The following is a 15,440-nucleotide window of genomic DNA, read 5'->3' on the forward strand; positions in this document are numbered from 1 at the left end:
AATTGGCTGATTTCTGTTAAGTTGATATTTGTATCCAGTGAAGTTGCTGAATTATTTTATTAGTTCTACTACTTGCTCTGTGGTTTCTGTTGCTTTTCTGTACATCCATAGCAAATAATGACAATTTTGCCTTTTCCAATTTATAAACCTCTCATTTCTTTTTCTTTCCTTACAGCGTTGGCTAAGACTTCCAGTACAATGCCAGGCACTACATAGTAGTGATCATGGGTCAATGCCTCTTGTAGCAAAGTAACGTTATCCCAGAGGAAGTTTCTCATTTTATCTTGGCTACAGCATGTACAGCACATCAGAGAACGGTTTCCCAGAAGCATAGGTTAGAAACTGTGTAGGGCGGCTACGAATACATTCTGAGCAGAGGCCTGCGCTTATTTATGCCCCAGAAATTACTTGTCCATAGGAGACCGCCTTCCAGGGGGATAAAAGCTCAGTTGTGATAAACGTGACTTCATTCTGACTTTAAGTGCATTTAACTCCATCCTACACCCCTACGGCAACAACACAGCTCTGCACCTGTCATTTGCTTCACGCAATCTGCTAGACACAATTGTTCCTGACAACCCATTGGTCTCTGTCCCCATGGAGGAATGCAGAGACAGTAGCATTGGAAGGAGCCTTAGTGATCAACTGTTGCTCTCATTTACACACATCTAACAGCCCCAAAGGTGGGTGTCTCATCATCTTTGAGCAAATGAGCTGTCTAGGGGGGCCGATGCCAACTAAGAGAGCTGAAATCAGACCAGGGGCTGGTACAGCCTCCTCCTAATTGGCTTCATCACCCCATCTTCGGGAGAGGCTGGCCCAACCAAGGGTTCATGGTGGCATCACAGGGCTGATGTCAGTGGGGACCCTGAGAAAAGGAAGAGGAAGCATCCTCTCTTCTCTCCTGTATCCCAGAAGGCTTCTCTCTATACAAGATCGGTGAGTCTGCACAAAGGTGGACACAGGTGGCTCCATAGTGAGGTCCTGGGGCCTCAGTGCAGTATGACCCTTCAGAAGCTTTGAGTGGGTGACCAAATTCACCCCTCCCTTTCATAGACACCCAGGGTGACTAATAGTTGTGGTAGAAATGAATGAACTGAAAAGTCCCACAGGAACCTCAAACCCAGCACATCCAAAATGGAACTTCTCACTGTCTCCTCCGAACTCACTCCCCTGTTAAACCCCTTGTGTAGGAACCAAAGCAACCTCCATTCACCTCTTCTCGGGGCCTGTCTGGCTCTCACACCTGAGGAGTTACCAAGCCTTGGCACCTCCCTGTCCTGAGAATCCCTCCTGCTCACCCTTTCATCTCCACCTGAACCAGGCTTTGGCCACGCCCTGCATCTGCTCCCTCTGCTCCACTCCTGACCCTTGGGACCCATCCCACATACTGCTGCTGAAGGACTCTTGGCATCATGTCAATGAAACCATATCTCCCGCCTGAAACTCTAGAAGGCTCCCCACCATGCTCAGCCAAAGGCACACTCCTTAGCACAGCATCCACTACCCTCAGCACACAGCCCCATCCTCCTGCCCAGCTCACACCCTGACAGCAGGACCCCCAGAGAGCCGCTTGTCTCTACCCTCCCTGACAGTGCTGCTGACCCCTGCTCTCCCTACCTAGGACCTGCATCCCATCTTACTGGAAGCTGTCTCATGCCTAAGCACCCTTCAATGCTCAGGTGGAGGGCCTCTGCTCCCAGAAGCCTTTGCTCCTTCTTGATCCCTACTGTTCCTGCTGAGGTGCCCCCTCTCTGGGCTTCTCCTCCCAGGACCCTGTGCACCCATCCCGCTAAATTGTCACTATTGTCTCCTGCGATCTGTAAGAAACTGGACTCTCAGAGACAGCAGCTACCACAGAGTCAGTCTGGTTTCATCCCTTTTCATGTTGAAGATAGTACTCTTGAGCAAAACTCGTTGAGTCAGATCTGGTGCGGGAGTGCCCCAAAGGGGCCTTATTCACCACCGGGTGTCCCGCACCTTGCACAATATCGGCTTGGCACATTGCAGACCATGTGAATGGACGGACGAAGGGATGGATGGCATGGATGGATGGGCGGACCGATGGACGGATGGATGGACGAACTAACGAACTAACGAATAAATAAATTGCTCACCCCCATCCAGAATTAGGGAGGTCACCGATCAGGGCACATCCTGGATATGCTGGATGGAAAGTGGGCGGCACCACTAGGCGCCCGGTCGGGAGGGGGCGCTGCGGGCAGGCGGGTGAGGGCTAGGAAGTGGAGGTTGGGAGCCGGGCGCCTGTGAGGCCGGGGCTGAGGAGGGGGCAAACACCAGGTCGGGCGTGCCCGGGGGCCTCGTGCGGCGATTCTGGGCGAATTTCGCTTTCGCTTTGGGCCAGGCTGGAGGCGGCGGGGCTGTCCCGAATGGCACCGGGGGAGTTAAGCCGAAAGCGCAGCAAGCCCCGCAGCCCGCACTCCACGTGTCACCGAGAAGCTGATGTAGAGAGAGACAGAGAGAGAAAGAAAGCAACAGACCAGAGTCCGGGGAAAGTCCTGCCGCGCCTCCGGGCAATTATAAAAATGTGACCCCCTGGGTCCACTTTCCAACCACCGCCCTCACCTGCTGCGTCCAGCAGTCCGCGTCCAGCTGCTAGCTCCGTGTCCACGCAGTGCCCGCTCAGCATGCGTCCACCGCGCAGTGAGTAACCGGCGGCCCCGGCTCGGGGCTCGGGGCTCGGGTGGGAAGCGGCGGCAGCCCGAGAAGAGAAGGCAGAAACTTGGTATAGCTAAGAGGAGGCTCAAAACAATCAGCAGTTTCTAGTAAAGGAGAAAGAAGGGAGGGGGGCGGGAAACTTAGTATTTCGTCTTGTTATAAGGCCCACCTTTTTGCCCAAATTTTTGAGGGAAAAATAAGGATGCGCGTTATACAGGGGTATAATGATTACATTCCATGGGTATAATAAGGAATGTTGTTTGGGGCTAGGAATGCCCGTGTATCACGCGCACCTGCAAAACCTTGGGTGCGCGTGATACACAGCAAAATACGGCAATTGCTCGCTGTCAGTGCTCTACAAAGGACATTGTCTCTTGTCCTTGAACCGGTCCCTTTCGCTAAGTAGTTTTATTATGACCACTTCACACGTGAGAAACTGAGGCCCCGCGGAGTGGTTTCTGGAGCAGGGTCCCTCAGCTACAGCTCTAAGTTAAGGCCAGATCCCAGCTGACTTCCAAATGAGGCGTAGTCACCCCTGTCTTTCGAAAACACGGGGTCCTGAGTCTGGGACAGTCGCTTCACCACCCGGCCTCAGTCTCCCACTGGTGAAGTGGAGACTTTTTCCGGCTGCATTTTGAGTCCAGCAGCCTTGTCCAAGCTCATTAGGGGTTCCTTGCCGGGAGTTGGTTTCTGCCCATAGAATAGAGCCCGGCCTTCCAAGAAGCGGATTCATCTCTCTGGGGTGTTTAATGAGGATTCTAAAAGGGTGGAGGGAGGTTGAGCCCAGAGCAGGTAGATGGGTGGAGATAACCAGAGCAGATGGAAAGGAGAGGCTAGCCAAATCAGGTGGACAACCTCAGCCATCTCCTTCCAGGCCTCCTCCTTGTGGCCACCCTGGTCCTCCTCCTACACCACCTCAGTCTGGCCAGGAACCTCCCCACCGCCTCGGCAGGCCCAGCCCCGGTAGGCCCAGAACCATCCCAGTGCCTCCAACACGCCCAGAACCTGCTGAGGGCTGTGAGCCACACTCTTCAGAAGGTGAGCTTGTCAGTGTCCTCGTTCCCACTTTGCAGCCTCTCTAGGGAAGGGGCTTCTCCGAGCCCCTGGTCACCTGAAGGGACTTCTGGGAAATTGTGGAAGTTTATCAGGAGCTGTCAAGAGAGGAACAGGGAACTTTACAAATGGCCCAGCTATTAGCTAAAGAGACTCGATGAAATTGTCTCCAGAGAAAGCATGAGTGATAATAAATTATAATGGCATTCCTTTGGGCTGTGTCTACACAGAGGAAAGTGGGCATTTACCTTGTTCTCTGTAGCCTGCAACAGAGATGGAACTGTGTCGGGCCCACTCAGTTTCTCTGACACACTTATCAATCCAGGAAACCATCACAGCCTCTGTGCTCCAGGGACTGCAGAGACGAATTAGACTTGCCCTTGGTGCTGCTCGCCAGCTTCCAGCCTGGCGACCCAGGCCACGGTCAGAGCAGCGCATTTCAGAAAGCCTGTGACAGTGCACATCCAGCCTTCACTTTCCAGGGAGAGAGTTACCCAATTCTGTTTAGAGCTTCCTTCATGTTTTAGGCTTCATATTTTAATGCAAACAAAATTTTTTTCCTTTTCAAAGTGCTCCAGTAGCTAATGCTTTTGCTGCAAGGGCCAAAGACTGATGTTTTCAAAGATGTGCAGTGAATCTTTCTTGAATATTTTTAGCTTGTTGTTTTTGAGTATCTTAAAATAAACTCAACGCTACAAGGCCTTCTGAAAGAACTCTTTTTTTTCCCTTTATCTTCCATCATGTGCTGCCTATTGCTCCTGACAGTTCGATCCATCTTAATTAAAAGGGCAGCTCCCTGAAGGAGGGCTGCAGAGCTCAGTGCTTTGGTTCCTGAAGCAAGGTTCAGTGTGGATAAAATGTAGGCACTACTATTTACATAGAGGCTCTATGTGAGAAAGCCGACTCCTTGACTCCCAGATGTAGCAGTTAAGGTCAAGAGACTGCAGGACTCACCCTGCTGCTTTTTAGGTCGTTCCTGTGGCAAATTTGCCAAAACAAATAGCTGGCTGCTGCAGAAAACAGGTGGCAAATGCATGCCATTCAGGGGCCATATCCAGGACCCAGATCTGTAGAGTTTGGCCTGTGTCTTTTGTATTTTATGTTGACCTTTTAGTTTGATGCCATTGCAAAAGTAGACCTTTCATAAAAGAATCCAAATTTCCAACTTCTCTTGCAAAAATCTGGAGAACTGTGACAGTGGGCCCACGCTTCCAAACCTAACTTTTTCCAACCTGCTCAGTCCAGCGGCTGCCCAGGTCTGCTCGAACACCCCCAGAACTGTGCATTCCTTTTCTGTCGCTGCCGTTTCTATCAGTTACCCACAATTTAGTAGCTTCAAACAACACAGATTTATTATCTTATAGCCCTGGAGGCCAGATGTCTAAAATAGGTCCCACTGGGTAAAAATCAAGGTGTCAGCAGAGCTGTATCCCTTTTGGGAGACTAGGGCAGATTCTGACTGCTTGCCTGTTCCCGTGTCTAGAGGCTACCACGTCTGCTGGTGTGTGGCCCCCTTCCATCTTCAAAGCCAGCAAGGGCCAGCTGAGTCTCTCTCGGGATGCATCACTCTGACCCTGACTCTTCTGCCTCCTTCTCTCTCTCAGAAAGGACCCAGTGATGACATTGGGCCCACCCAGATAATCCAAGATACCCTCTGTGTTTTATTTTATTTTATTTTATTTTATTTGTTGTTCAAGTACAGTTTTCTGCCTTTTACTCCTATCCCAGCCCACCCCCGTCAGCCCTCCCCAACCTCTGTATTTTAAGGTCAGCTGATTAACAACCTTAATTTCACCTGCAACCTTAATTCCCCTTCACCATGTAACATGACATATCCTCAGATACAGGCATTATGAAGCAGGTCTCTTTGGCGCTGTGTATCGGGGGCATTATTCTGCCCAGCACAGGAGGGGATTTTACTACCTGTTTCCAAACACGTTCTGCACTCTCAGGCCTTGACTCACGGCTCACACAGTTGCCTCTGCCTGAAAGTCTCCCTCCTCTGCCGGCCAGCATTCTGACCCTCCTTGCGTAGATGCCTCTCCTTCCCTTTCCGCCCTCTCCTCAGGATGTTCATACCTTCCTCAGATTTCTCACCTGCTGGCATGTCTCCTAGTCATTCGGACACCTGCCTGTCTCTGCACATGAACTTGGAATCCTGGGGGACAGAACATATAGTCTTCCTCTTCGTCGTGTTCCTTAGTACCTAGTTCAGTGCCTGACCCACATCAGGCCTGCTGAGTGAGAAAATGATCTCGATCTTCAATCTGAAAGCCACCAACTCCTTGTGATAAATTTCATAAGACGTTTTCCAAGGTGTTTGTCAGATGATAATTTGTGCACCACAAATTAAATCTCGACTTGTCTTCAGGGCTGCGTGTTTGCTGTAGCCATCAAGTTGTGACCTTAATGGTTCACCTTTAAAAATTATAATTGAAAAAGATATTCATAAAGCACAGGCACTTTGACAAAAGAAAAAAACGTTTTCACCGGAAGCAAGTGTCACAGCGTGGTGTAAATGCTGATTAGCACAGCCAGGCAAAGTGATTCATAGTGTTTACACAATGGAAAACTTTGTCATCCAGGGAAACAGGTCCTGAAAGCAAAGGGAAAGGAGAGAAAGAGAGGGTGTAAAGGACCTGTTCCCTTTTGTCTTCTGAAGAGCCTGAATTTCCTACAGGTCAAAGGAATAGAGGTCAAGGGCAGCCAGCTCTGGTTTTGCTGGCACCTCAGGGTATGGGGAGCCAGGTACTTTATCAATATCAACTGGGTTTCTCCTCATGTTTTCTACAGGCCGTACAAACTCTAGAATTTTACTCCTGCACTTCTGAAGAGATTGATCACGAAGATATCACAAAAGATAAAACGAGCACAGTAGAGGCCTGCTTACCCCAAGAATTAACCACGGTATGGACCCTGATGCTCCTCCCCAAGTGCGGAATGCAAGGGGAAGCTGCGTGCCAGACCTCACGTTCCTGCTCAAATGCGCATGTTTCTGGTCCCTACCATCGTGAAACTTGACCAGGTCCCGCTTCAAAATTAGGTTTAAAAAACATCTGTAAAAACAGATGGGTTTTTTCACAATGTCAATATGTGTACCACTGAACTGTACACTTAAAAATAGTTAAGATGGTAAATTTCATTATTTTTTAACCACAATAAAAAAACAGATGTTTGAGGAGAAACGTCAGAAAATTTTATATTAAGAATTAATATCTTTGCTGTGTGATTTTTTTTCTCTAGGATGAAAGTTGCCTGGTCTCCAGGGAGATCTCTTTCACAACAGTAAGTCAGAAAATTAAAGGTTTCTGCCCATTTTATGAATTTTATGTCATTGACATCTGATCATTTTTCTCTTCTAGAATGGGACCTGCCTGGCCTCCAGAAACGCCTCTTTTATGATGGTGAGACACCAAAGTCTTTCCTCAAGTGTCAGGGGAGGGGGAGGGCGGGGGGAGGGGAGGGGGAGGAAAACGTCTCTGGACCATCTCCATGGATTTTCCCTCATTTGTCATATTACCCAGACCCTGTGCCTCAGTAGTATCTATGAGGACTTGAAGATGTACCAAGTGGAGTTCCAGGCCATCAGTGCAAAGCTTTTGATGGATCCTAAGAGGCAGATCACTCTGGATCAAAACATGCTGGCAGCTATCGATGAGCTGATGCAGGTGAGGCCTTCATCCTGTCAGCGAGAGCACCTTCTTCACGCTGAGACAGCCAGCCGGGTCCTGATGAAGAAGTATACCATCAGCCCTTCCCAATGGGGAGAGGCCTGACATCCCCCCTGAAGAGCTACAGCTCTGAGCGTGTCCTCTAGAGAAAGAGCAGTCATGAGCAGGTCACGTTAAGAAAAGCGGCCACCCATTTGTTGGCCAAGTCGTATGCACCAGGCTCTCTGCAAATGTCTTCATACATTCGTTTTCTTCCGTGGTCCCCACAGCACCCCGATGGGGTCTGCACCGAGGAGGAAAGTGAAGCTTAGAGAGTTAGCCACCTGTCCAAGGTCATACAGCTTGTTTTGGCAGAGTCAGATTTAAGTTATACCATCAAAGGGATCCACGACACATCTTGCTCACTTCTAAAGGCTCCAGGCTGTGCATGTGCAGGGCCAGCATGCACCCCTGCAAATAGTGCTGGAGTGAATATGCAAGGCGAGGGCCTGGGTGTGAGCCACTCTGAACCAAAATGTGAATGAAGTAAAAGAATGACCTGTCACCTGGGGAGATCCACAATGTTATTCAGAGTCAAGAACTCACTTTGTAATTTCTTAACCATCACAGCACATAATGTCAATACAAAATGTAGAAATATTCACAAAAGAAAGAGCGGGATGATTGCTTTGGTGACCAGGGCACGGGATAAAAATACAGTGTCAGAAGTCATTGTCTAAAAAGGAATATTTTTTTCTTTCTCTGTCTTTTCTTTTGCCAAATTACTTACTTGAAAAGCACTGAACGTCATACAAGTATCTGAGAATGTTGCCACCTGCAGAATTGTAGATGATTTCATTTTCAGGACAGAGTCAGGCGATTTGGGCACCGAATCGATTATACCAGTAATCAGACAACTGTGCCCAAGCCATGGGCTCCTCTGTGCCTCAGTTTTCCCTCTGTGCGATGGGAGGGCTTTGCTCACCCTACCTTTCCTCTATGCTTTTTGAGAGAAACAAGTGGAACCACCAATCACTGTGCAAATATAAGGTCTTGCGCTGAGTCACCAAAGCAAAGGGCTGAAACTGGGAGGTCCGTGGCCAGGTTTGTTTATCCGACACACGTGAGTTTCTGTAGTAAACAGGTCTGTTGTTGATAGAGAGTTTTGATCAATAGTAATCCATCACCTCCCTGTTCTAAAAGGGACTAAGCTTCCTAATGTAACACTTAAGAATTAATTAGGAATTGCAAGCAGATGTCATCTTAACAGAACTGTTCCTTTCTAAAATGCAGCTTCTCCTGATGATTTTTCTAAACAGCTTTAAGGGTCTCTTCAGAGCTCACTGAAGATCCACGTGCTTGGATAATGAGAATTCCTCCTCTCCGGCTCTGCCTGGCCATCTGGCTGGGAGGAGACCCGGCTGGTCTAGGAGATGTAATGACGGGGAGCGGTGCAGGCTCTGAGACATGTGCTGGCTTCCCCCGTTTTTATGGGTGGATATCTAATTTTGGAATCCCATAAATGTCATGCTCATTATTTGTTCTCCCAGGCCCTGAATTCCAACAGTGAGACGGTGCCACCCAAGCCCTCCCTTGGAGAACTGGATTTTTACAAGACGAAGATCAAGCTCTGCATCCTCCTTCATGCTTTCCGAATCCGTGCAGTGACTATTGAGAGGGTGATAAGCTATCTGAACTCTTCCTAAAAAGCTCAGGTCTCTCCCAGCCTTAAAGTCATTTTCATAAAAATTTGAACCGAAGAAATATTTACAGGATGTGCCGGAGGTGGCGGCTTGACCTGGTCCTACCTAAGCTAGTCTTTTTCATGTTGTTTACATCCATCACCCCCCAAAAGTCGAACTGCGACTACTGTATTTAAATGATTCATTTTATTGTGTGTACTCACATTTACTATGGATAAGTTATTTCAGAGTTTTCATGAGCAAATTGCTAAGGAGGGAAATTTTCTACACGGAATGTGTTTTTTGTTAATAGAAGAGCAAAAACTTATAAGCTATTTCTATACTAAAGTGTTTGTTGAAACACTCAAGCATAATTTATTTTAAGATATTTATTTATATAATTTTGTGTTCATGAAGGCGTGTGAGCTAACATATTTATTTGTTATATTTATTAAAATATTTATTTTCAAATGGAGTTGAGAGATACCTTCTGTTGTTCTAAAAAATAAAATGATTGAATTAAAGTCATTCCCCTCTTTCTCTACTGGAAAGCTTTGTGAAAACACACATCGTGGGAAAAGTGAAAGCTCTGATGGCACTTCAGCAAAACACCTTGGGAAGATTGTATTCTTCCCCACTTCCCAAGCACTTCAGTCTCAGACTTACAGGGAGCCCCATTAGACAAGAGCTGTTCTGACACTGAGGTCCTCAACTGAGTTACTTTATTTCTGTTCAACATCTGAACCTAAGATACATAAAAATGTTTTTCCCTGTTAGCCACAGCCCCATAAGATGCTGTGCATTAGAAAAATACATAATAATATACCCCAGCTGGGAAAAACATCATTAAGAGGCCTTCTAGTTAAATCATTCTAATTTTCATGACCCTTTGGGCCCACAGGGGGAAGTTGTTTCTAAATTACAATGAGAAAAAGTCTCCATTAGCTTTATATTATGTAGGATTTCTGCCTGAACCACGTGGATAATGGCCTTGCTTTGGTTAAGAGGTTTGTTTGTAATGACCCAAATATTAAATTCCAACTTCTTAATTCTCCAAACCGTATGAATTTTAAAAGATTCACCTCATAGAAGGAACAACACAGAATTTCAGTACTCTGATCATCATACCCCTCCTTACTATGAAAAGCCGTTAAGACACAAACTGTTCAGAGTGGCCCCCCCTTCCTCAGCGGGACCCTTCCCCTCAGATCCCAACGCCTGTCCCTGGGAACTGCGAGGGGGCCGTGTTTGGCTGCCCCCCACCCCATCCTCTCTGTGTGGCAAACTCACTCACTCTCCAGACTCTCAGCCCACTTGATAGAAATCCCTGGAAGCTAGGTCCCCTCACACACCTCCTTTTCTCTGACGATTCCTCTGTATGCTTGGACGACCCATGAGTGATGTGCAGACAGGAGCTTCTTGCCTGTAGGCGTCGGGTGTGGGGTCTCAGCAGCTTTGATTGTGGGAAGAGCTTGATGGCTTGATGGGGCTGGGGCTGTCGCGTTGCTGCTCCTCCTCAGTGGAGTGGCGACTTGTCCCTTGCCTGTCCCCAGAACAAGGAGAGGCAAGCAGATCGTCCACCCTACGAACAGGGTTTATACGGAAGAGCACAGGGGTTACTTTAGTTTCTAAAAATTACCACGACATATGCTTCAAAAACATGATTGACCAGGAAATGTCTTCACAGCTTCAGTAACTCCTCCTGCCTCACGTGGTCAGGTTTCCACTTTTCTCCCTACACCTAGGCCTGCGACATTTAAGTTCTATAATGGGGCCATGTTGCTTTAACTTCTCCATTTCCAATTCTAAGAACGTCAGATTATACTAGAACCTGCCCCAAAGATCAGCGGGAGGGTTAAATGGAACAAGTCATGCCAAGCACTAGCATCGGCCTGGCACGCATCACGTGCACTATCAATGTGAGCAGTTTTTGAGAAATAGTACTAGTCTTGGGGCCAAATTGGCTAAAGCCTCTTTGCTACTATTACCTGTGAAATTCGAAAACCCACAGCCCCATCCCCCAGCACTGCTGTGAGGATTAAATGACACAGTGCAGCGCTGGGCCCCATCAGTGCTCCACACCCGCTGCTGCACATCATCTGATTGTTGGCCTAAACACCTGAGGGGCCGGATGCCCCTCCACGGGGCTTGGCATGTGGGGATGTCGATAGGAGGTCATTTGCTGCAAGATACCAGGGCAAAAATGCAGAGTCCTGGCCTGCACAGAACAGAGGGTGAGGAGCAGAGTAACTTAGGAACACTGAGGTCCCCTAAAAATATTCCCCACTTCTAACCTATTAGAAATTCATTTGATTTATAAATTATTTTTAAAGGTAAATGGAGTGTTTCTCACACATGAGAATGACTTAATCAGGAAATTAACATAAAAACGACAGACAGCTGCCCCACTGGAACATGTGTGGGCTTCCCCCATTTTTGTGGGTGTTTTAATTTTAGGGAACAGGGACAGTGCTGGGGAGCGATCTAGCCCGACACCCACAGGTGAGTACTGGACACCCCAAGAGAGGCACAAAGGCCTTAGACACCCTAAGGAGGGAAGAGACCACAGGGACAAACAGGGAAGAAAACCAGCTTGGTGTGGGCCAGCACAGCAGAGACGGTGTGTCATCCTGGGCCATTCGGTTGCTGTCCTTGTTGGAGGACCAAAGGTTTGATTGGAAATAGCCTAATTTTGCTTTCCTAGTTGAATGCAAAGTGCTTTAGAATATTGCTATGGCACGGATGTTTGTGCCCCTCTAAAATTCATATGGTGAAGCCCTGATCCCCCGAGCGATGGCATTTGGAGATGGGGGTGGACGTGAGGAGGTGAGTTAAGTCACAAACGTGGAGCCATCGTGATGGGGTTGCCGTCCTTATTGGAACACACTCAGAGACCCGCCCCTGCCCACCATCCTCCTGGGACTCGGTGACCAAGTGGCTGTCTGCACACCAGGAGGGTTCCAGCCCTTGCACAACCGCTGCACCCCTTTGCTTTTCGTATTATGGCCACATTAAGTCAGGGGCCATTTCCATCATAACTGTATCCCTCCCCCTTCTAACTACACCATGAGCGTCAAGTACAGGGAACGTGAGTACAAGCGATATATAGTGCCATGACGGCATTTTTTAGATAGTCATGACTCAGCATTTTTAGATAGTCATGACTCAGCATTTTTAGATAACCATGATTCATCATTTTTAAGGCACCATTGTAACAGGGTGCAGCCAAGAGGGGATTTGCCCCAAAAAGGGATTTGGAATGGGGTCCAGAATTCAAGGTGTCTAGGAAACATTAGAAAGACATATAAGATGTCCTCACCCCTATCCCCCACAGGTGTGGGTTGGGGGAATAGACACATGGGGCAGAAACATGCAGGGCTGTTTTGTACAGCAACAGCTTTGCAGCTACCCTCTGGCAGGGTCATTTAACATATCTATAACCTTTAACTAGTTGCATAGATATGTTAAATAGCTGTGGCCATGCTTGGAGCCAGGGGAATGGAAGTCACTTCTAACTGAGATTAACTGGGGGGCAGGTCCCCCTGATTACAACACCTGCATGGAAAGCTTGGAGATGACTGGTTCCACGCCATGGGGTCACATTTGCCCAGACCCACTATGGCAGCCCAGTAAAGCTGGAAAACATGAGAGTGCTGGCAAGTGTAGCCAATTGTGGGAGGAGTCGGAAATGGGGCTATAGAGGAAGACTGGCGCGGGGATTTAAACCCAGATGCCACAGTCATTGCGGAGACAGTCATGCTCTCCTGGCAGAGTGGGGATCCCCGCAGCCATGTGAGAGTACCACGCCACTTTGCCAGAGTGGGGACCCCTCCCCGCAGCTTAAGTTTAAAGGGAACCACAAGGTTTCACCAAAGTGCAGACCCCCGCAGCTCTGGTAGAAGAGGACCACGTGGCTTTGGGGTGCTCCCTTTGACCGCGTGGCTTGGGAAGCAGGAGAGACTTTGATGGGAAGAAGGTGAAAGAACTCTTGCCAGTCGGCCATGAGAAGGTGCCACATGGCTTTGGATTAATTGGAGATCCTGCATGAACGGCGACACAGCTGACAGTGTCAGTAGCCTGGATCCCGGACATTTGCTTCTTTTCCTGAGTTACGGTACCCCGAATTAGGGCAGGGGGAGAAGGAAGCACTGTGGGCATCTGAGGGTAACCAAAAGTGCTTTGATATTTTAATGAAGACATTAGGTCACTACTTTAAGTCTGTATAGTTTTAAATAAACATTTCCTTTCCTTTTCACAAGTCTCTGGCATTGAGAGATGTCTTGCCTAAGGTGGCGGACAATCGAATCTAGTGGGGATCCTTTTGGTAATAGTATACCGTACACCCCTTGGCCCTGTGTGTGCCTGCCTGTAACACCATGACTCAGCATTTTTAAATAATCATGACTCAGCATTTTTGAGGCACCACGACTTGGCGTTTTTGGAAAACCATGACTCAGCATTTTTAGGGCACTGTAACAGCATTTTTCCCAAAACCATGACTCAGCATTTTTGAGAACCATGACTCGGTGTTTTTACAAAGCCATGATTCGGCATTTTATCAAAGCCATGGCTCAGCCGTGGTTTTACGAAAACCATGACTCAGCATTTTTAGAAAGCAATGGCTCGGTAGTTTTGTGAAACGATGACTCAGCAGTTTTACCAAAAAAATCATGACTCGGTGTTTTCACAAACCATGACTCAGTATTTTCCCCAAAACATGACTCAGCGTATTTTCTGAAAACCATGCTCAGCATTTTTAGATAACTGTGACGAGATCACCACTTACTCACGTATTTATGTTTTCAGGCCCTGGCACTCAAAAATGGGAAAGGCAAATCTTCATGGGTTCCCACTTGTTTTTCACTTCTTTTTCTAATTTAGGAATAAACAATCTTTATGATCTTTAAAAATTGTTATTCCCAGTTTCAAAAACATTAAAAATTATAAAATGCACATGCTTTCTTGGTTCAAACCAATTATACATACTTATATTATAAGGATCCCAAATGTATAAGCCTGTTGATTTAAATAACTTACCTATCTATCTACAGGTTGGGATCATGTGGTTCCTCTCCGTCAGAACAGTGTGCCAACAATTCACACCTGTGAACTGGAAAGGGCTTACTTCCCGTTGCAGATGTCTTAGAAACGAACTTGTAGACGGTAGTTTGAGAGACCCTAGCAATCTTCTCGTCGGCTGGCCCCCACACGGCCCCTGACAGGAGAGGGTGGGGGGTCTGGCAGGGCTCCTCGGGAACCCTTCTGTAGCCCCAAGCCCCCCACCAGAGCACCACCACTTTGGAAAGGTTGGCCAACACAGGTTCTGGGTGAGACAGCTTTTTACTAATGGCTCCTACAGCTAAGGAAAAGTTAAACACTCACTGAACTTGTCCAAGGCCCTCCCTGCAATTAGGTTTTCATAAGGAACAAAACGATCTTTTAGATTTCCCAACATGCTTGAAAATAGAACATTGCTATCAATGCCAAGAGGGTAGCCATTTCCATAAATGAAACTCATGCCAGAGGTCATCGTGAACAGCAGGGATGGATCTCCACAGAAGAGAGACGGCTGCCTCACTCCGGGGTGTCTGACTGGGAGCTACACTGTGATCGGGACAAATTCAATGGCAATCCGTGGGAGGGCCCCAGGGCAGAGCTGGGGGTCCCAGTGGAGAAGCCGGAAGAACTTCAGAACTCTGGCTCTGAGTTCAAGCCCACAGCCTCTATGTTAGTATCAGCAGCTACAGAGCCATTATCAGAACCGCTCACCCCACAGCTGGGAGAGACACAGACCCAGCAGTGACCCCCAGGCTCCCCAGCTGGGTCAGGCCCTTCAGCCAGCACTGTGCCGCTTCACCCCAACAAGGGCTTCAGGCGCCTGTCGAAACCTCCACCCTTATGAGAACACACTTAAAAATTGGCAGATACAGGGGCCTCTTTAGAAAAAGGACTGAAAACATGCTTCCACATAATAAAGCCAGGGGGGAAACTCTCGCCCTAAAGCCACACAATAACATAACAAAATGAATTCCAAATGTGCAAACACAAACCCCGTTCGAGAGCTGCACAGGTGAGAAGCTAATATGAATCCACCTGGTTTATAATAAAACATGCCTCCCCCAGGGGAGGACAGGGAGCCAGAGTGCACTCCTGGAGTGAGGCGAGGTGAGGGTTCTGAACCTGCGCAAACGCTGGGGTGAGCCTGTGCACCCGCCAGGGGAACCAGTCTTCCTGGGATCACATGCGTTCAGCCTCAGTTCGAGAACTGCACCGCTGCGCAAGCCCAGCTCCACCCAGTCGTGCGACGCCGATGGGGGGAGACGATGCTGTAAAAAGTAATCTGTAAGCAAATGAGAACACAAAGAAGCCACATTTG

General features: G+C 48.0%; 1 protein-coding gene across 1 annotated transcript; it reads left to right on the plus strand.

Annotated features, from left to right (window-relative positions):
* Nucleotides 1-2,270: 2,270 nt before the first annotated feature.
* IL12A (interleukin 12A) lies at nucleotides 2,271-9,481 on the plus strand. The gene is made up of 7 exons (XM_028505216.2): nucleotides 2,271-2,664; nucleotides 3,554-3,717; nucleotides 6,526-6,639; nucleotides 6,976-7,017; nucleotides 7,095-7,136; nucleotides 7,257-7,400; nucleotides 8,933-9,481. Exons 1-7 carry the CDS (start codon nucleotides 2,649-2,651, stop codon nucleotides 9,086-9,088), a joined length of 678 nt encoding a protein of 225 aa, XP_028361017.2. The 5' UTR covers nucleotides 2,271-2,648; the 3' UTR covers nucleotides 9,089-9,481.
* Nucleotides 9,482-15,440: the final 5,959 nt, after the last annotated feature.

Source organism: Phyllostomus discolor, chromosome 2 (genome assembly GCF_004126475.2).
Source record: "Phyllostomus discolor isolate MPI-MPIP mPhyDis1 chromosome 2, mPhyDis1.pri.v3, whole genome shotgun sequence".
Lineage (NCBI taxonomy): Eukaryota > Metazoa > Chordata > Mammalia > Chiroptera > Phyllostomidae > Phyllostomus > Phyllostomus discolor.